The sequence below is a fragment of the Rutilus rutilus genome (genome assembly GCF_951802725.1).
Source record: "Rutilus rutilus genome assembly, chromosome: 18".
In the NCBI taxonomy this organism is placed as follows: Eukaryota; Metazoa; Chordata; class Actinopteri; order Cypriniformes; family Leuciscidae; genus Rutilus; species Rutilus rutilus.
The window spans coordinates 2,178,892-2,201,391 of NC_140231.1; the positions used below are offsets into that span (position 1 = coordinate 2,178,892).

A 22,500-nucleotide genomic window follows, 5' to 3' on the forward strand; every position below is an offset into this window, starting at 1 on the left:
TTTGAAGCTCCTCAAACCTCCAACTAAGTGGCACTCATTTTCCCATCTCCCAGATCTCAGATCTCAGATCATTTCCAGATTGTGGAAACTGAACCCGCTGAAGGTCTCGCAGCTCCACCGTCACGTCTCGTGCGCTTGAAGAGCCGTCGAAATCAAACTGACCTCGATTCCAATAAGCCCACGCACACTTACCCTCAATACAACAGGAATACACACAGCCTTTAAAGACCACTGTGGAAATTTTGCTCATCTCACTTTCACTCACTCAGGAAGTGGAGTTTGTTCTCAGTTACAGTAATCTGAAGTGCAGACGACACACACACACACACACACACACCCCTTAGTTCAGGGATCGAAACATTCTCGAAATGTTTCATATTTATTTTGAATATTTTCCACAATCTTCAGCTCATCCACACTGGTTTATTAAGAGGCTAAAGTGATGTGTGCCTGTGAAGCCTCTCATCTTCATGCAAAATGGTGGGAAGAACGACATCCGCTGAAACTGGAAACCTTTTTAAAGGCTGAAATCATTGAGCGTAACAGTGGCGTTTCATTAGCGCTTCTCCAACGCCATGGTTTGACTGAGTCAGTGGATCAGCAGATCAAATGTGGACGCTAGTGCTGGGTTTACCATATTGATTTGTCGTAATTTTACCATTATATCATTAAAAAGTTGTTTTAAATACAGTCTGTTTAAATGTTTGATCTCATTCTTGATTAAATTTGATCAATTAATGTATTATTATAGTTTATTTTCGCCTTTCGATTAAGTGAAAAATCTAGGTTTCTCGGTGACCAATCAAATGCAAGTAAACGAGTGATCATGTGACTCTTCAGATGTTCTTGACGATCATGTGACTCTCCAGGATCGTCCAAAGAGTTGCTCCTTATAAACGCTCTCTCTCCAGGCATTATTATCACCGAAGACCAAAGGCAATGAAATCAATCAAAAGCAATGCCATCGTGTGTGAAATCACGGCAGCCCATTCAGACGCGTCGTGTACACACACACACACACACGCGAGATTAAAGACGTAACACTCAAAGCGCTCGCCTCCAAAAGGACGTCTAATTTCCGCTTCAAAAAAAGCACTTAGATTTTTTTAAAGGAAAGAATACATTAGACGCGTCAGTGTTGTGTCGTCGTGTCCCTGCGTTCCCGCTCAAACAAACGCAGGATAAAAGGAAAGATCCACATGCTAATAGACTTTGTTCATATGGAATCAAACATGTCATTGTAGTGAAATTAATTTGTGCTTGTGTGGGGAAAGGGCATCGTGTTAAAGATGAACGCTTGTTCACACGGCCTGTTTGCCAATGGCCGCTGACTTAAGAAAATGTACCGGCCATGAAGATGCTTTACAGTAATGTTACCAACATTTTAGATGCTAGTGAAGATTCACAATTGAGACCCTGGACCACAAAACCAGTTTATTTTTTTTATTTTTTTAGTTTATTTATTTGTTTAGCACGTTTAGTACAAGTACAAAACTATGCAAGGAGGGAACGAAGCCAGAGTTCCAGTCACATGGGTCAATTTTCTGAAATTGAGATTTATACATCATCTGAAAGCTGAATAAATAAGCTTTAAATAAATAATGAATACATTTTTAATAAATAATAATTGTTAGGATAGGACAATATTAGGCTGAGATATGACTATTGGAAAATCTGGAATCTGAGGGTGCAAAAAAATCGAAACATTGAGAAAATCTCCTTTAAAATTGTTCATTTATGTTGGCGATTGTGCTGCATTCACTCACAAAAGTAAATGTGTTATTTATTTACGGAAGGACATGTTCAAAATATCTTCATGGATCATGATCTTTACTTAATATCTGCATGATTTTTGGCATAAAAGGAAATACGCAAATTTTGACCCATATTGTTGGCTATTGCCACAGATATACCCGTGCGACATGTGACTGGTTTTGTGGTCCAGGGTCACAATTCGCTATTCCAATGTCAAGACCACAGCTAAAACGAACTAATATAACAAAGATACAAATGAAATAACCAGTGCTTTTCATGGTTTTCAGATAGGTCTGATATTTGAAATTTAATAAAGTAAGCAAATGTAAAATAACACTACATAATATTCACTGTATAAATTAAACATACTTATTAATTAATCCTAAAAAAGTGACAAAAGTGATTATCAAGAGCAGTGATTGTTTTTTTTCTTTGTCCTTTGTTTATTTAACATTAATGACAGGAATATTAGGCTGCTGTCACTTTAAGAGCGAATGCACTGATCCAATATACTTGAGACATAACCGGCTGTGTTTACCAGGATACTTGCTATTTTTTGACATCATTTTGTGTGAGTTTGTCCACTCAAGTGCGAGGAGACGTGAAAGCGAGCTCAGTTTAGTATTCGCACGCGCTCTGAGACTCGGCTTTCTGGACGCGTGCTTCGGATGTTTGCGCACACTACATTTTTACTTGATTTTTAATCACGTTTGGCGCTTGGTGAGTTTTAAGTTTAAGCCCTGCTTGTTCCTCAAAGCAAACTTTTTTTTGTCTTCCAGCAAAATATTGAAATGTCTGTAGAACGAGATGCATTGCGATGCGAAATTGGGCAATATGAATATATATGGTGAAATGCTAGACTTTTCTTTGTGAGACTCGCCCGGTGTTTTACATTCATTATATCGATTCTTTATTTCCACCAAAATGAACAATTGTGCAGATTTTTTTTTTATGAATTTGGGGGTCAATTATAAGTGTTGATTGCAGCATAACATTTAGATCTGCTCGTGTTGCATCAATCATCATTCACAAGCTATTTTTGCAGCGTTGAGCATTAGAAACAATCACATGTTTTCTGTTGAGCACATGAATGCAGTGGCCAATCGGAGGCCTTAGAAAACAGTGGCCAATCGGAGGCCTTGGAAAACAGTGGCCAATCGGAGGCCTTAGAAAACAGTGGCCAATCGGAGGCCTTAGAAAACAATCGGAGGCCTTAGAAAACAGTAGCCAATCGGAGGCCTTAGAAAACAGTAGCCAATCGGAGGCCTTAGAAAACAGTAGCCAATCGGAGGCCTTAGAAAACAATCGGAGGCCTTAGAAAACAGTAGCCAATCGGAGGCCTTAGAAAACAGTAGCCAATCGGAGGCCTTAGAAAACAATAGGAGGCCTTAGAAAACAATAGGAGGCCTTAGAAAACAATCGGAGGCCTTAGAAAACAGTGGCCAATCGGAGGCCTTAGAAAACAGTGGCCAATCGGTGGCCTTAGAAAACAGTAGCCAATCGGAGGCCTTAGAAAACAGTAGCCAATCGGAGGCCTTAGAAAACAATAGGAGGCCTTAGAAAACAGTAGCCAATCGGAGGCCTTAGAAAACAATAGGAGGCCTTAGAAAACAATCGGAGGCCTTAGAAAACAATCGGAGGCCTTAGAAAACAGTGGCCAATCGGAGGCCTTAGAAAACAGTGGCCAATCGGAGGCCTTAGAAAACAGTAGCCAATCGGAGGCCTTAGAAAACAGTGGCCAATCGGAGGCCTTAGAAAACAGTGGCCAATCGGAGGCCTTAGAAAACAGTAGCCAATCGGAGGCCTTAGAAAACAGTAGCCAATCGGAGGCCTTAGAAAACAATAGGAGGCCTTAGAAAACAGTAGCCAATCGGAGGCCTTAGAAAACAATAGGAGGCCTTAGAAAACAATAGGAGGCCTTAGAAAACAATCGGAGGCCTTAGAAAACAGTGGCCAATCGGAGGCCTTAGAAAACAGTGGCCAATCGGAGGCCTTAGAAAACAGGAGCCAATCGGAGGCCTTAGAAAACAATCGGAGGCCTTAGAAAACAGTTTTCCACTCTCACCATAAACAACAAGTGCAGATACGATGTAAATGAGACTCATTTCGCAGTGCAGAGCTTCAGTCGAGTCAAGTCTCCTTTATTTATACAGTGCTTTTTACAATACAGATTGTTTCAAAGTAGCTTTACAAAGATAACAGGAAAATAATGCAACAGAGTTTGTTTCCAGAAGAAAATTGTGTCATAGTCCAGTTTAAGTAAGTTCAGTGATGGTTCGTTTTTGTTAAGAGTTATTAATTTAGTTCATATATATATATATATATATATATATATATATAGCCGCTCTGGAGAATGTCATCGTTCAGTTCTCATATAATGGTGTCAATGCAGGAGATCAATAATATAATTGAATATTAAATGTCCCCAACTAAGCAAGCCAAAAGCCAAAGGCGACCAAAACTCAGCAAGTACGTCTTCAGTGAGTGTTTGCAAGCGTGCAGAACTCGACGGTTAGGGGAATATGATTTCCTCGGGTGTGTTGATCAGGTCTTTAATGCTGAGAGTCTCCATCTCCTTCTGTCCGTTACGAAGAACCAAAAGGAGAAAATGTACTTTTTTTTTTTTACATAAATGTGGCCACAAATCTGTCAGATTGCTTCGGCCTCTCTCCGGCACACATGTGCTCGGCGCTCGGATGAAAAGACGCCCATATGAAAGGCACAGCAGTCAGAAGTTTGGCCAAGAAATGCAGATACTTCCAGCCCTGCAACCGCCATGACACATCGTGTCAAACAACATGCTGTTAGCATTAGCAAACTGGGTTTCACATGAGTTATTGAAGGCCATTTGTAAACACAGACATGAAAGCAAACAAGCTCTTGTGCTTCTGGCCTTGATCATCAAAGGCGTATCGATCAAATGGCTCCTACCATTGATTCTCTCAGCAAATGTATTCAACATCTGACACACTCGCTTTCAAGCATCAGACTGAAGACTGACAGCATCTTATTGTGTGTGTGTGTGTGTGTGTTTCTTGCAGTCCAACAAGGTGTCGGTGGTCCAGCCGGGGATGCATCCGCTCACACCACTTCTCCCGTACGATCACTTCAACCCCAGTCCTACACACATTCCCACAGACGCCAGCCAGAAACCAGGTATATCACGTCTTTACACACACACACACACACACACACACACACACACACACACACACACACACACACACACACACACACAACAGAGGGTTATTATAGTATACTGGAACTAAGAGTCAGATTCACTCACAGCTTTCCCTCTTTTGGCATTAAAAACTACTGTCAGGATTTACTAAAGATGCGCAGCCAGCACTGTATGTGTGTGTGTGTGTGTGTGTGTGTGTGTGTGACAGTGTGAGTGAGTGAGTGAGAGAGCTTGTGTGTGTGTGTGTGTGTGTGTGTGTGTGTGTGTGTGTGTGTGTGTGTGTGTGTGTGTGTGTGTGTGTTTGTGAGAGTGTGTAAGTGAGAGAGCTTGTGTGTGTGTGTGTGTACTTGTACAACTATCTTTGTGAGGACCAGTTTGAGTTTTAGACCATTGGAGTGAGGACAAAGAGAGTAAAGTGAGGACATGTTGGCCGGTCCTCAGTTTCTGAGAGCCTTTAAAGGCCTGTTTGAGGGTCAAGACTTGGTTTTAGGGATAAGGTTATAATGAGGTTAAGGGTCGGTTTAGGGTCAGGGGTCGGGTTAGGCACTTAGTTGTGAAGGTTAGGGTAAGTGGCTAGAGATTGCATTGAGTCAATGAATGTCCTCATAAAGATAGATGTACAAGTGTGTGTGTGTGTGTGTGTGTGTGTGTGTGTGTGTGTGTGTGTGTGTGTGTGTGTGTGTGTGTGTGTGTGTGTGTGTGTGTGTGTGTGTGTGTGTGTGTGTGTGTGTGTGTGTGTGTGTGTGTGTGTGTGTGTGTGTGTGTGTGTGTGTGTGTGTGTGTGTGTGTGTGAGAGAATCAGTGAACTGTACCAGACTCAACCACCATGACCCAACACGCTCACATGATGCCGTCAACTCGAGTGTGAAATGTGTCATGACGAACACCAGGTAAAGTACATGCCCAGGACAGTGAACATCTGAACCGGTGACACTTACTGTACATGAAGCGTGTGTGTTACTGTAGTGTGTGTGTGTGAGATCCCGATGGTGTTTTCTTGAGCTCGCGCTCCAGTCATCTCAGGCTTCTCGTCGGTTTCACTCTCGCAGGGTTTCGCTGAGCGCGTCGCATATTGAAAGACTATTTTTAAGGCTTGTTTTCCATTCAAGTTCATATGAAGTGTCTTTAACTACTATGTTCTAGCGTTTAAATGAATAATTCCACACAATCTGCTTATCGTGTGCAGACATGTTTTTACATTGTACTTGGATTTAAAAATACCAGCATGTTATTAATTTATGTATTTTTACATGTTGACCTTCCCTTACATGTTAACTCACTATTAAACCTACTTATACCAGGAAACCTGTCCTAATATTACCCATATCCACCACCTGTACAATACAACAACACAATAAGTACATTATACCTAAGAATTATTGTTATGATGTAATTATTAGGTAAAGACTCCTCATATAAAGAATTGCTATTATTGTCGTCTGTCGTCTGTCGTCTGTCATGATGGACATTTGAAAGCGAGTTCTTAAAATAAAAAAACATTATTTAGTGTTAGCTAGCAATCATAACCAGTAACTGCGGTTGTGTGCCATCTTTGCTATTCAGTTGCTGAATATGAATTGAGGTCACAAACAGGAGATAGAATTGTAAGTAAGGAAGTGAAATTAAAATGGAATTAAATTCGTATGACTGCTGTACTGCTCGTTACGTTGTATATATTACAACATATGGGGTATTTCTAGAAATATTGGCCATTCATATCAGCAAATGTTTCTGGAAATACTCCATATGTTGTAATGTATACGGACTAAAATAAAATTAATACAATAATAAATGCAAAAAAGTGAAAACTAGGCATTTATTTGTTTATTTGTTTGTTTATTTTATATACTGTAACACAGAGAAATGTATTCTTACAGCATTTATTAACTTTTCTTAATGTTAGTTAATAATGCATTAACTAATGTTAACAAATACAAATTTTAATCTTAATAAGATATTAGTAAACGCTGAGATTAACATTAAGATTAATAAAGTATTATTTGTTGTTAGTTTATCCTAACTAATATTAACTAACTAAAGTGTCGTTAACTAATGAAACCTCATTGCAAAATTTTTCCAATGTATTTAGTGTTTTTCCTAATTTTCCCAACTCGAATGTAAAAACAATATTGCTATATTATTTAAATATTAAATATATCATAGTAGTATTTGGTTCATGAGGGCTGTCAATTGAACACATTATTTTAGGAAAACCTATTATAACTATACAGTGATTAAGTCGTCTGCCACAGTAATGCAGTTTGAATCATTTTCATATATATATCTCAGCAAAGATTCAGTCATTTATACGAAACTGACATGGATGAATCGTTGACGATAGTGTCTATAACATGCATTTAAGAAAACAGCGATAGGGTGAATTCTCATCTCAGGTAGGCTTGACTGATCCCTCAGGTGTTTCTCCTGTTCTCGTGGACGCTCTCGGGTACAGTCGTTCTCTGAGGTGCAGTCGTTCTCTCAGGTGCAGTCGTTCTCTCGGGTACAGTCATTCTCTCGTACAGTCGTTCTCTCAGGTGCAGTCGTTCTCTCAGGTGCAGTCGTTCTCTGAGGTACAATCGTTCTCTGAGGTGCAGTCGTTCTCTGAGGTGCAGTCGTTCTCTGAGGTGCAGTCGTTCTCTGAGGTGCAGTCGTTCTCTGAGGTGCAGTCGTTCTCTGAGGTGCAGTCGTTCTCTGAGGTGCAGTCGTTCTCTCGGGTGCAGTCGTTCTCTGAGGTGCAGTCGTTCTCTGAGGTGCAGTCGTTCTCTGAGGTGCAGTCGTTCTCTCGGGTGCAGTCGTTCTCTGAGGTGCAGTCGTTCTCTGAGGTGCAGTCGTTCTCTCGGGTACAGTCGTTCTCTGAGGTGCAGTCGTTCTCTGAGGTGCAGTCGTTCTCTCAGGTGCAGTCGTTCTCTGAGGTGCAGTCATTCTCTCAGGTGCAGTCGTTCTCTGAGGTGCAGTCGTTCTCTCGGGTACAGTCGTTCTCTGAGGTGCAGTCGTTCTCTGAGGTGCAGTCGTTCTCTCAGGTGCAGTCGTTCTCTGAGGTGCAGTCATTCTCTCGGGTACAGTCGTTCTCTGAGGTACAGTCGTTCTCTCAGGTGCAGTCGTTCTCTGAGGTACAATCGTTCTCTCAGGTGCAGTCGTTCTCTCGGGTGCAGTCGTTCTCTGAGGTGCAGTCGTTCTCTCAGGTGCAGTCGTTCTCTGAGGTGCAGTCATTCTCTCGGGTACAGTCGTTCTCTGAGGTACAGTCGTTCTCTCAGGTGCAGTCGTTCTCTGAGGTACAATCGTTCTCTCAGGTGCAGTCGTTCTCTCGGGTGCAGTCGTTCTCTGAGGTACAGTCGTTCTCTCAGGTGCAGTCGTTCTCTCAGGTGCAGTCGTTCTCTGAGGTACAATCGTTCTCTCAGGTGCAGTCGTTCTCTCGGGTACAGTCGTTCTCTCGGGTACAGTCGTTCTCTCAGGTGCAGTCGTTCTCTGAGGTACAATCGTTCTCTCAGGTGCAGTCGTTCTCTCGGGTACAGTCGTTCTCTCGGGTACAGTCGTTCTCTCAGGTGCAGTCGTTCTCTGAGGTACAATCGTTCTCTCAGGTGCAGTCGTTCTCTCGGGTGCAGTCGTTCTCTGAGGTACAGTCGTTCTCTCGGGTGCAGTCGTTCTCTGAGGTGCAGTCGTTCTCTCAGGTGCAGTCGTTCTCTCAGGTGCAGTCGTTCTCTCGGGTACAGTCGTTCTCTCGGGTGCAGTCGTTCTCTCAGGTGCAGTCGTTCTCTCGGGTGCAGTCGTTCTCTGAGGTACAGTCGTTCTCTCGGGTGCAGTCGTTCTCTGAGGTACAATCGTTCTCTCGGGTGCAGTCGTTCTCTGAGGTGCAGTCGTTCTCTCGGGTGCAGTCGTTCTCTGAGGTACAGTCGTTCTCTCGGGTACAGTCGTTCTCTGAGGTACAATCGTTCTCTCGGGTACAGTCGTTCTCTGAGGTACAGTCGTTCTCTCGGGTGCAGTCGTTCTCTCAGGTGCAGTCGTTCTCTCGGGTGCAGTCGTTCTCTGAGGTGCAGTCGTTCTCTCGGGTGCAGTCGTTCTCTGAGGTACAGTCGTTCTCTCGGGTACAGTCGTTCTCTGAGGTACAGTCGTTCTCTCGGGTGCAGTCGTTCTCTGAGGTACAATCGTTCTCTCAGGTGCAGTCGTTCTCTCAGGTGCAGTCGTTCTCTCAGGTGCAGTCGTTCTCTCAGGTGCAGTCGTTCTCTCAGGTGCAGTCGTTCTCTCAGGTGCAGTCGTTCTCTCAGGTGCAGTCGTTCTCTCGGGTACAGTCGTTCTCTCAGGTGCAGTCGTTCTCTCAGGTGCAGTCGTTCTCTCAGGTGCAGTCGTTCTCTCGGGTACAGTCGTTCTCTCAGGTGCAGTCGTTCTCTGAGGTACAATCGTTCTCTCGGGTACAGTCGTTCTCTGAGGTGCAGTCGTTCTCTCGGGTGCAGTCGTTCTCTGAGGTACAGTCGTTCTCTCAGGTGCAGTCGTTCTCTGAGGTACAATCGTTCTCTCGGGTACAGTCGTTCTCTGAGGTGCAGTCGTTCTCTCGGGTGCAGTCGTTCTCTGAGGTACAGTCGTTCTCTCAGGTGCAGTCGTTCTCTGAGGTGCAGTCGTTCTCTGAGGTGCAGTCGTTCTCTGAGGTACAGTCGTTCTCTGAGGTACAGTCGTTCTCTCGGGTACAGTCGTTCTCTGAGGTACAGTCGTTCTCTCAGGTACAATCGTTCTCTCGGGTGCAGTCGTTCTCTGAGGTGCAGTCGTTCTCTGAGGTGCAGTCGTTCTCTCGGGTGCAGTCGTTCTCTGAGGTACAGTCGTTCTCTCGGGTACAGTCGTTCTCTGAGGTACAGTCGTTCTCTCAGGTACAATCGTTCTCTGAGGTACAGTCGTTCTCTGAGGTACAGTCGTTCTCTCAGGTACAATCGTTCTCTCGGGTACAGTCGTTCTCTGAGGTGCAGTCGTTCTCTCGGGTGCAGTCGTTCTCTGAGGTACAGTCGTTCTCTCAGGTGCAGTCGTTCTCTGAGGTGCAGTCGTTCTCTCGGGTGCAGTCGTTCTCTGAGGTGCAGTCGTTCTCTCGGGTGCAGTCGTTCTCTGAGGTACAGTCGTTCTCTCGGGTACAGTCGTTCTCTGAGGTGCAGTCGTTCTCTGAGGTACAGTCGTTCTCTGAGGTGCAGTCGTTCTCTCGGGTACAGTCGTTCTCTGAGGTGCAGTCGTTCTCTGAGGTACAGTCGTTCTCTGAGGTACAGTCGTTCTCTCGGGTACAGTCATTCTCTGAGGTGCAGTCGTTCTCTGAGGTACAGTCGTTCTCTGAGGTACAGTCGTTCTCTCGGGTACAGTCGTTCTCTGAGGTACAGTCGTTCTCTCAGGTACAATCGTTCTCTCGGGTACAGTCGTTCTCTCAGGTACAGTCGTTCTCTGAGGTGCAATCGTTCTCTCGGGTACAGTCGTTCTCTCAGGTACAGTCGTTCTCTGAGGTGCAGTCGTTCTCTGAGGTGCAGTCGTTCTCTCAGGTACAATCGTTCTCTCGGGTACAGTCGTTCTCTCAGGTACAGTCGTTCTCTGAGGTGCAGTCGTTCTCTCGGGTACAGTCGTTCTCTGAGGTACAGTCGTTCTCTCAGGTACAATCGTTCTCTCGGGTACAGTCGTTCTCTGAGGTGCAGTCGTTCTCTCGGGTGCAGTCGTTCTCTGAGGTACAGTCGTTCTCTCGGGTACAGTCGTTCTCTGAGGTGCAGTCGTTCTCTGAGGTGCAGTCGTTCTCTGAGGTACAGTCGTTCTCTCGGGTACAGTCGTTCTCTGAGGTGCAGTCGTTCTCTGAGGTACAGTCGTTCTCTGAGGTACAGTCGTTCTCTCGGGTACAGTCGTTCTCTGAGGTACAGTCGTTCTCTCAGGTACAATCGTTCTCTCGGGTACAGTCGTTCTCTCAGGTACAGTCGTTCTCTGAGGTGCAATCGTTCTCTCGGGTACAGTCGTTCTCTCAGGTACAGTCGTTCTCTGAGGTGCAATCGTTCTCTCGGGTACAGTCGTTCTCTCAGGTACAGTCGTTCTCTCAGGTACAGTCGTTCTCTCGGGTACAGTCGTTCTCTCAGGTACAATCGTTCTCTGAGGTACAGTCGTTCTCTCAGGTGCAGTCGTTCTCTCGGGTACAGTCGTTCTCTGAGGTACAGTCGTTCTCTCGGGTACAGTCGTTCTCTGAGGTACAGTCGTTCTCTCAGGTACAATCGTTCTCTGAGGTACAGTCGTTCTCTGAGGTACAGTCGTTCTCTCAGGTACAATCGTTCTCTCGGGTACAGTCGTTCTCTGAGGTGCAGTCGTTCTCTCGGGTGCAGTCGTTCTCTGAGGTGCAGTCGTTCTCTCGGGTACAGTAGTTCTCTGAGGTGCAGTCGTTCTCTGAGGTGCAGTCGTTCTCTGAGGTGCAGTCGTTCTCTGAGGTGCAGTCGTTCTCTCAGGTACAGTCGTTCTCTCAGGTACAGTCTTTCATACAGTCGTTCTCTCATACAGTCGTTCTCTGAGGTACAGTCGCTCTCTCGTACAGTCGTTCTCTCAGGTACAGTCGTTCTCTCAGGTACAGTCTTTCATACAGTCGTTCTCTCATACAGTCGTTCTCTGAGGTACAGTCGTTCTCTCGTACAGTCGTTCTCTGAGGTGCATTCGTTCTCTGAGGTGCAGTCGTTCTCTGAGGTGCATTCGTTCTCTGAGGTGCAGTCGTTCTCTGAGGTGCAGTCGTTCTCTCAGGTACAGTCGTTCTCTCAGGTACAGTCTTTCATACAGTCGTTCTCTCAGGTACAGTCGTTTTCTGAGGTACAGTCGTTCTCTCGTACAGTCGTTCTCTCAGGTACAGTCTTTCATAGAGTCGTTCTCTCATAGAGTCGTTCTCTCATAGAGTCGTTCTCTCATAGAGTCGTTCTCTCATAGAGTCGTTCTCTCATAGAGTCGTTCTCTCATAGAGTCGTTCTCTCATAGAGTCGTTCTCTCATAGAGTCGTTCTCTCATAGAGTCGTTCTCTCATAGAGTCGTTCTCTCATAGAGTCGTTCTCTCATAGAGTCGTTCTCTCATAGAGTCGTTCTCTCATAGAGTCGTTCTCTCATAGAGTCGTTCTCTCATAGAGTCGTTCTCTCATAGAGTCGTTCTCTCATAGAGTCGTTCTCTCATAGAGTCGTTCTCTCAGGTGCATTTGTTCTCTCAGGAAGACTGCTATTGACTCAGTCACATTCCAGCACAGCAGATTTATTGAGGGTTCGCTTCACAAACCGGCCCAGAGCAAATGCAAATTATAGTGATCAAGTAGCATTCTTCAGCAAACACAGGCTGCCCGGGGTCGCTCGTAACCGCTCGCGCTGACAAATCACTTCCTGAAGGAAACACACTGACACTGCTTTGTTTTTTACGTTTACATTCATTCATTTAGCAGCAGATGCTTTTATCCAAAGCGACTTACAATTGAGGAGAACAATAGAAGCAGTTAAACTAACAATAGGACAACAGTATGCAAGTCCTATGACCATTCTCAGTTTAATCTAACGCAGTACATGTACTTAGAAAAAAAAATAATTACAATTATAAAATCATGAAATGTCACCAAGATGGTTTTATCTGCAAATCTACACGTTTTCAAGTCAGGAATCCATACATTGATTTGCTCTGAAACGTGAAAAATCTGAACTGTGTCTCCTCTAGTGTTTCTGCACTAAAACACCAAAGGTCAGAGATCTCAGTATGAACTTATTACTTGTACTGCATGACAACTAGTGACTCATCTGGGTCTGATTTGGGAAATTACGTTTTATTAGGGGTGTGACGATACATTTAGCTCACGAGACGAGACTGTGCACAAAAACATTTTAACACTATTTTTAAGAAATCTTTAATGTATGACTGGAATATCACAAAATGCAAAACAATGCATGAGCATTTTAAAAATGTTGTAACTAATCTAGGGCTGACACTAATGATTACTCTGGTAATCAAGGAATCAGTCTATTATAGACCGTAGAATGTCTAAAGTGGAATATTGAAATAACATCAGCGCTAACTATAAGTAACTTTATTTATATAATACACACACACACACACACACACATATATATATATATATATATATATATATATATATATATACATATACATTTATTTATTTTTATAAAAAATTGTGCTGTTTACATTTTTCTGGATTTATGCTTTGACAGAAAATGTATGATCAAAACTAGTGGTAAATCCAGCTGATTTAATATGGCCCCACAAGAGCAACAAATCTGATTCATCAATAACACAATTTTTTTTTATCATACATTTTTTTAAAATCATAAATCCTACAAATAATTAAATATTTTTAGAACAAAAAATGCATTTTTTATTATTATTATTGTTATTATCATTTATCATTTTTATTTTGTAACAATTTTGTGGGATTTTTTTGCGGGAAATGATGCTCTGCCTCTTTCTCTCTGAGGATTCGAGGCGTTTGACCTCTGAGACGAGGCGTAATGGCAGGTTCCCAGCGTGTTGATGATGACCATCCTCCTCTCTCTGTCTTACAGGTGTTCACAGGCATCAGTCGCAGGAGATCTCCGGTTACTACTCACTGCCTCAAGGCCAGATCACTCCCTCCATGAACTGGTAAGAGTGAAGCGCCTCTGTGTGTCCAAACATGTCATGTCATTACTCGCTAATGTAGAGATGTAAAGCTGAACTCCATCAGTGTTTGTGGCCTTTAGTGTAAAGTAGAGGGATTCTCAACTGGTGGGTCAGAACAACACTGACTGACCAGATAATCTGGCATAGTTACGATGGAAAAATTAACTGACTTGTCAACTTTTAAAAGGGAAGAGAAAACGTTTCCATATTTTCCAACTTTCCCATAACAAAATTATTACATATTTAATAATTCCCTCTTTTAACTGAAGACTATACAGTGCATTCGGAAAGTATTCACAGCAATTTCACTGTTACAGCCTTATTCCAAAATGGATTAAATTAATTTTCCTCAATTCTACAAACAATACCCCCATACTGACAATGTAAAAAAAGTTTGTTTGAAATCTTTGCAAATTTGATCAAAAGAAAAAAAGAAAAGAAAAAAAATCACACATGTACATAAGTATTCACAGCCTTTGCCATGACACTCAAAATCGAGCTCAAGTGCCTCCTGTTTCCATTGATCATCCTTGAGATGTTTCTACAACTGGATTGGAGTCTGTGGTAAATTAAGCTGATTGGACATGCTGTGGAAAGGCACTCACCTGTCTATATAAGATCCCACAGTTAACAGTGCATGTCAGAGGACAAACCAAGCATGAAGTCCAAGGAGTTGTCTGTAGACCTCTGAGACTGGACTGAGGCACAGATCTGGGGAAGGGTACAGAAAAGTTTCTGCAGCATTGAAGGTCCCAGTGAGGACAGTGGCCTCAATCATCCGTAAATGGAAGAAGTGTGGATCCACCAGAACTCTTCCCAGAGCCGTCGGCCCGGCCAAATTGAGCGATCGGGGGAGAAGGGCCTTAGTCAGGGAGGAGACCCAGAACCCGATGGTCACTCTGGCAGAGCTACAGCGTTTCTCTGTGGAGAGAGGAGAACCTTCCAGAAGAACAACCATCTCTGCAGCTCTCCACCAATCAGACGGAAGCCACTCCTCAGTAAAGGCAGATGACAGCCTGCCTGGAGTTCGCCAAAAGGCACCTGAGGGACTCTCAGGCCATGAGAAACAAAATTGGATTGACCTCTTTGGCCTGAATGGCAAGCGTCATGTCTAGAGGAAAGCAGGCTCATCACCTGGCCAATACCATCCCTACAGCGAAGCGGCATCAGCTGTGGGGGTGTTATTCAGCGGCAGGGACTCGGGAGACTAGAGCGCGGGGCACAACCTAACACATTTTGGTTTTGGCTCAATTATTAAAAAAATAATTAAGTTAGATTAATCTAACAAGCAACATACACACCTCTGCTACAAATGAACACTTAAAGTTTGTTTGTAGGACCTTCCATTTTCGTACAGTTGCACTGAAAGTGACAGATGTGCAGATGTTACAGCTTACCCGGGGTTATGCGGGGTTAACTGTAACAGACAGAGGGGTTAGGTGTAACACATAATTCAGTACTATTTTATCTGTATAGTTTGATATTGTTTGTACATCAGTATAGAGAGATATCCATACATCCTTCCCTCATCCAATCATCCTTCTATTATGGATCAATATCGTGGATAGAGATATATGTATGAAAGGGCTGCACAGTTTTGCAATAAATAAATAAATAAATAAATAAATAAATAAAATCATCAAATATTGTAATTGCTATTGAATTATATGTGTGTTGCAGCTGCATGCAAAATTATTATTATTAATAATAACAGTAATAATAATAAAAACAAGCTCAAAATCACATTTTAAAAGGGTTTATTGCATGAAAAACAGGCTTTTTAATAAATAAACGTGTGATCAATGCATAGTAAACAAGTGTGGAAAAATCGTTCTTTAACATTTAAATTCCAACATTGTTTGTGAAAGTTAAATGTGGCAAAATACATATATAAATAAATGCTCAAACCTGAAAAGGTGTGTACGACTAACCCCGCTGTGTAAAACATAGTTTAAGCCGAGCTAACAGTTGCTAGGAGTTGCTGACGTGTTTCTTAATGGTGCTATGTTTTAGCCAACAAGACAGTGATTAAGGTAATATAAAGTTAGATTTGGTGACGCACACACACAACTCAGAAACCGGAAAAAACCTATGATGAAAAAATTTACTTGCATGGTGTCAAAACACTCAAATCCTCAGGAGAGCGTCTTCTGGCAGCGAGAGAAAAGAGCGAAACATGACCTGTTCCTGACTAACTATGTAAAAGGTCCGTGTTACATTTAACCCCGCGTTAGGTTGTGCCCCGCACCCCCCCTACATGTGTGTTTTTAATAAATTTGCAAAGATTTCAAACAAACTGTTTTTACATTGTCATTATGGGGAATTGTTTGTAGAATTCTGAGGACAATAATGAATGTAATCAATTTTGGAATAAGGCTGTAACATAACAAAATGTGGAAAAAGTGAAGTGCTGTGAATACTTTCCTGTAAATTGCATGTTTGAGGTCTAAACAACTACATTCTCCCCTAAAATACTCTGACAATAGTGGTATTAGCAAGATCACAGTAGGGTTTGCTTCTCCACCATTGACGCTTTCTGTGAGAAATGCAGAGTGTTGAAACGGTTTGTGTGCGTCGTCCTGCAGTCGCAAAAAAATGTCGAGTGCCTCCGTCAGTCATTGTTCAGACAAACAGATAGTCGTGCCCCAAACACCCAGCATCGGTTGAGTCCGGAGCGCAGTGTTGGGAGGCGTTCCTCTAACTGTGTCCCCCGACCCACAGGCCCAATCAGCCTGTCTATCCTCTGCCCTCCTGCGGCTTCAGACAGTCCTACTCCTCCAGCCTGCAGAGCAGCTCCTCATACCCCAGGTACAGTACAGTACAGTACGCTTCAGCCCTGTGTGTGTCGGCCGATCCAGCGCGACGCTTCAGCCCTGTGTGTGTCGCTGACCGATCCAACGCTTCAGCCCTGTGTGTGTCGCAGCTTCGCCATCAGCCCAACTCTACGCTAGTAGGGGCTTTCGCACCGGGTAGTTCTAGGAACGAGCCACCAGTGTGTTTCCCAGAGAACTAATGGTTCCCATAGGAAGGTTTTCCTGGTTGCGTTCGCACCGCCGGCAGGAACTCTGAAGTGACGTAAGACACGCTTGTTGTTGAGACTTTTATTTTGAAGTCGCTGAGAACGGCAGCGCTCGCATTCTCCGTGTTCATTAGTGTACGAACAGTCCAGTCTCATACGTTATTAGACAGAACTGTTAGACACAGAGAGTAGACAGTGATGAAGAGTTATTAGCGTATGCCGTGTGTCTGATGTCCAGTGTTGATGAGCAGAAATACATAATCATGTTTCTCTTGTTCTCCTCAAAGTGGCGTTGGATTTTCTCCTCAGCGTAAAGGTTTAGAGGTCCATCTATCACGGTTTTACATGTTCGTAGAGTTAGTTTGTGGAGTAAATGTATAGGCTATAATCTGTGTGTTTACAGCTTTTTTTAAAGTTAATTTTTGCCATTCAATTTGACCCCAAACACACTTTTTTTTTTTTTTTATCAACACAATAGGAGTTAACAATAGTTTTAGTCTCTTCTAAGCGGCAATAGAGGTTTTTATTTTTGCACGACTCTTTAGTGTTTTTGTAGTGTTGATTTTTGGTAAGTTGCATGGAAACCAACAGAGGAAAATAGTTAATATCTGCTGTGCAGAGACACACACACCCACACACACACACACGCACGTGATGAACCACAAGACTGCAGCTGTACGTTCTGCAAGTTTCACAGTAAAACACTTTCTTGTGAATGTATATCCTCAGCCACACACACACACACACACACACACACACACACACACACACACAAAGTAACCCAGAGGTGTGTTCGGTGCCGTCAGCTCAGCTCAGATGGATCTTGTGTGTGTGTGTGTGTGTGTGTTTGATGATGATCTCCTCGCTCAAAGACGCCTGTGGTTTCGCTTTGTAACCCAAAACCCGAATTAGATGAACAAATCATGTTAATATGCTTACATGGAGTAATAAATCCAAGCTGTGGAAATGGTTTTATTTGGATGTCAACAGACGACGCACATCTTTCTTCAATTCTCCTCGTGTCAAGGGCACAAATCCTGAACAGTCTTGAGGAACGACGAGCGTTTGTTATCCTCCTCCAGTCTCTTTCCCATCAGGACCGGCTGGTCAAATATCAGAGCCGCTTTGAACGGATATTTGTCTCCCTGAGATGCAGTTTTAATCGAATGGCTTGTTTTCCTCCATGCAGAGCGAGATTATGTGTGTGTGATGCAGTACAACATGCTTCAGCAGTGCAGAAACAGCGCCAGCTGCTGGTCACATGATGCATTAACACCGTCTTTGATGCAAGATGTTCATTAAAAGGGAACTCAACCCAACATTTCTGAGTGTTTATGTGGTCTTTGCTCTGATGCGTGGGGGAGTTCCCTTTTAATACTGACGGATCTAGAAAATGTCATGGTGTGGGCTGAGATAACAGTGATGTTCGTGTGTGTGTGTGTGTGTAGGTTCTCTCACTCTCTGATGCTTCAGTCCGGCATGCACGCGACAGGGATCCCTCACCCCGCTATAGTGCCCTCCTCAGGGAAACAGGAGCACGACCAGTTCGACAGGAACATGTACCAGTAAGTTCATCAACAACCTCATGCTTTCACACTCAAGTTACGTTCTTACTTTCTGAAAGCGTATTCATCAATGTCAAACATTACTCTGGTTGTTTTATAGTACTGTGTGTGTGTGTGTGTGTGTGTGTGTGTGTGTGTGTGTGTGTGTGTGTGTGTGTGTGTGTGTGTGTGTGTGTGTGTGTGTAAGTGAGTGTGTTTAGTGTGTGCGGACTTGCATGTGCATCCGTATATTAGATCTGTGTGTGTGTAAGTGAGTGTGTTTAGTGTGTGCGGACTTGCATGTGCATCTGTATATTAGATCTGTGTGTGTGTGTGTGTGTGTGTGTGTGTGTGTGTGAGCTTTACAGTTTTTGTAATTGGCCTTTTGGTGTTGTGAGCAGAATGTGTCCGTGTCTGAATACAGTGAAAACCTTTGAGTTTCGAGTTGAAGCCTTCAGTCCTAGTTTTCCCGGAGGATGTTAGTGGAATTAATGCACTTTGAGATTTTAATCCCATCCAAATCTGTTTTTCTTCCCAAGCCTGAAAAAAGAATTGTCCATTGGTTGCTTTAAAAGCTAAAATGTATAAGAATTTCGTAAGACACCAAAGTGTACAAGTTTTATGCATTTTTGTCTTTTGTGTCATGTATGACTATTGTGCATCTATCATAATATGGCAAATTATAAATAAAACATAGCTTTTTTTTGTTGCTTTTCCCCCCCAAATATCTGGAAATTGTCACCACAAAATCACATTTTGATCACAAAGAAATCACACAAATAGCCCTGGTGGGACTGATATTGTATTATCCAACACTCCTCACTCTGAATAGCATTTTATTCAAATTTTTCTGTCAACATTAAAGGGACATTCAGAGTTTGTCCGTGTGTAAGTGCTATAATCGGGTCCCGGTGCTTCTACCAACCCTGAAAACATGAAAAGTGAAGCCCAGTAACTGTGTTCTGGTGAGTCTTTCTCTGCAAGCATGTCAAAAAATAAGCCGATCAGATTTCTCTCTCCTTCTGACGTATGAAGAGGATCTTATTATAATATTACCGGCCCTTAATCTGCACGTTTACACACACCAGCCGACATTTGGTTTCAGAAGCGACAACAGAGACCAGTTCTAACGCAATGGCAGAAGATCCAGCAAAGCCTGAAACTGTTCTGTGGTTGAGCACAGACGAGCACTGAACACTATTGACCAGAACATGTCACCGCTGTCTTACAAACACCTCAGGAACTGTGGACACTTGTGGAGAAGTTAAACATGATGATGAGATGATCAATGTAACTCCACAACAACTACACAAATGTCTCCACTAACATTCAGAAACTTCCTGAGTCTCTCCGTAAGGCTGCTCTCGCTACTGGTGATTCTGGGATTCTGGATGAGTGAGATTGGCCTGTTCTGTTATTGCTGGAGTTTCTGAAGCTCGTGTAAAGACTCCGCCCTCTTCTGAATGGAGGCGGAGCTAAAAGCTCATTTGCATTTAAAGGGACACACAAAAAACCACAACAACAAAAAAGTGTCCATTTTAACATGTTATAATAAATGATCTGGTATTTTGAGCTGAAATTTCACAGACACATTCTGATGACACCACAGATTTACATTACATCTTGTGAAAAGGGGCATAATGTCACCTTTAACGTTAACTCGGTTCTTCTTTTCTCTCGTTCCTCAGCAAATCTCACCCAGATGGCAAGCGTGAGAAGGAGCCGAAGAAGCCGGTGATCAAGAAACCCCTGAACGCGTTCATGCTGTACATGAAGGAGATGCGTGCGAAAGTGATCGCCGAGTGTACGCTGAAGGAGAGCGCTGCCATCAACCAGATCCTGGGCCGACGGGTCGGTCATCACATCTGTTATCAGGATCATGTGTTGGTTCTAGTGATGGGAAGTTCGCATCATTTTACTGACTCTCTCGTTCATCAAAATGAACGAATCTTTATTCGAGTCATTTCGTTCATTTAAGTGGCTTTAAATGCTATACTTGTAACAGCCAAATTTCCCGAAAACATCCATCTACGCAATCTTGATCATATTCTGAATTAAGAAATCATTATAATGCGGCCAAAGATAACTTACAGGGAACATAAATATTTACTTAAAATATTTATCGTTCATGAATGACCCATCACTAGTTGGTTCAGTGATGTCTATGATGAGTCTGTGTTTACGGTGGTGTGTGTGTGTGTGTGTAACAGTGGCACGCTCTGACCCGTGAGGAACAGGCTAAGTACTATGAACTGGCGAGGAAGGAGCGACAGCTTCACATGCAGCTTTATCCCAGCTGGTCCGCTCGAGACAACTACGTGAGTGCTTTCTCTTTACTCCACAGATAACTCTACAGATAACTCCACAGATAACTCCACAGATAACTCAGTGGTGATTGTAACGTGGGAAATAAGAGTGAAGCAGGATCAGATCCAGTGAACAAACGCTCAGCTTTGAATAACACATTCACTACCAGTCAAAAGTTTCGGATCCGTAAGATATTTAATGTTTTTAAAAGAAGTCTCTTCTGTTCACCAAGGCTTAAAAATACACACACAAAAACAAACAGTAATATTGTTAAAGATTATTACAATTTAAAATAACTGTTTTCTATGTGAATATATAGTAAAGTGTAATTTATTCCTGTGATCAAAGCTGAGTTTTCAGCATCATTTACTTATTGACTTATTGAATTAATGACTTACATCATTATCAGTGTCACATGATCCTTCAGAAATCATTCTGATATGATGATTTGATGCTCAAAAAACATACATTATTATTTTCAATGTTGAAAACAGTTGTGTACAATTTTTATGAAGCCTTTGTAACATTAAACACTACCGTTCAAAAGTTTGGGGTCAGTAACATCTTTTTTGGGGGGAAATAAATAAAATAAATCAATACTTTTATTTATCAAGGATAAATTCAATTATAAATGTCTTTACTGTCACTTTTGATCAATATTACAAACGATTTCTATTTCAAATAAATGCTGTTCTTTTGAACTTTCTGAAAATCCTGAAAAAACACTGATAATAATCATAAATGTTTCTTGAGCATCAAATCATCATATTAGAGTGATTTGTGAAGGATCATGTGACACTGAAGACTGGAGTAATGATGCTGAAAATTCAACTTTGATCACAGGAATAAATTACACTTTACTATATATTCACATAGAAAACGTTTATTTTAAATTGTAATAATCTTTAACAATATTACTGTTTTTTTTTTGTGTGTGTATTTTTAATCAAATAAATGCACCCTTGGTGAGCAGAAGAGACTTCTGTCTTCAATCTTACGGATCCGAAACTTTTGACTGATAGTGTGTGTATATGGGTTGCGACAGACTTTAAAACTGACGAATCATATTGCGTTTTTTGTCATTTTTCGTTGCACTTTAAGTACTTCGATACCACAACAAAACCTAACTAATATATTTCAAACATTATTAAAGACAAGTGAACAGTCAGTAATAAAATAGGAATTACTAAACGAAACACAAGCATAGATAAATGCAACCGAACAAAGATACACATGATACAAACGGTGCTTTAAACAGTGGCTTTCACATACAGAAATGTAATAATCAAATGTAAAAAAATAACACTATTTAGTCTTCGTTGTGTAAGTTAAATCTAGATTAGTCTTTGTTAAAGGTACAAAAATGATTTTCTCTTTGTCTTTTGTTGTTTGATTAGGTTTAGGTTTATTAGGCTGCTGTCACTTTAAGAGCAAACACAGATCTAATGTACTGATACACACGCAGGTCCGGGTCCAGAATCTGCGGGCGCTCTAGTAAAGTGCAGGTTTAATGTGTAAGCGACGACTCCAGCACAACTACAATAGCAATTTATAGTGAGACATTCAAGATTATTTACAAATCATTACTTTTACGAACAATTGGAATAGAATTTCAAAATATTGATATAACATTTTTTTCTATTAATCTAGTAGTATGCATTTACATTGCTTAATGCATTATATGGTTATCTATGGAAGCCCTGAACCACAACGTATAAAATAATTTTAAAAATCTGTAAAAAACAACAACAAAAAAACTAAAATTACGAGAATAAAGTCGATATATTTCAGAATAAAGTAATGTCCTACGACAAATGGTAATGCCATGCATGCCAGTGCCTGTAGAATTTTCTTTTGTTGAAAGCCCAGATAAAAGTAAAAAGCTACTATGTTTAGATCTGTGTCCGAGGCAGTTCGACTTCACGAGCGCATTTCTTAACTAAAAAAATAAACAAGACTGTATATTCTTGTCATTTTTACTTTATTCTTAAAATATTACGACTTTATTCTCGTTATGTTTCGACTTTAATCTCGAAATGTAACGACTTTAATCTCGAAATGTGAAATG

At 42.1% G+C, this 22,500-nt stretch overlaps 1 protein-coding gene and 1 long non-coding RNA gene across 5 annotated transcripts in view; one reads left to right on the forward strand and one right to left on the reverse strand.

Annotated features, from left to right (window-relative positions):
• The window catches only part of LOC311276886, a 374,569-nt gene that overhangs the window by 49,141 nt on the left and 302,928 nt on the right, over positions 1-22,500 (reverse strand). The window lies entirely within an intron of this gene.
• tcf7 (transcription factor 7) overlaps positions 1-22,500 on the forward strand; it is a 64,640-nt gene that overhangs the window by 30,736 nt on the left and 11,404 nt on the right. For all 4 annotated transcript variants that reach the window (XM_084386626.1, XM_084386624.1, XM_084386625.1 and 1 more), the window contains exons 4-9: positions 4,797-4,911; positions 13,466-13,544; positions 16,284-16,370; positions 18,030-18,146; positions 19,814-19,976; positions 20,336-20,443. In XM_084386626.1, the coding sequence (XP_084242752.1) occupies positions 4,797-4,911; positions 13,466-13,544; positions 16,284-16,370; positions 18,030-18,146; positions 19,814-19,976; positions 20,336-20,443 (669 nt within the window). The remainder of the gene's footprint in view (positions 1-4,796; positions 4,912-13,465; positions 13,545-16,283; positions 16,371-18,029; positions 18,147-19,813; positions 19,977-20,335; positions 20,444-22,500) is intronic.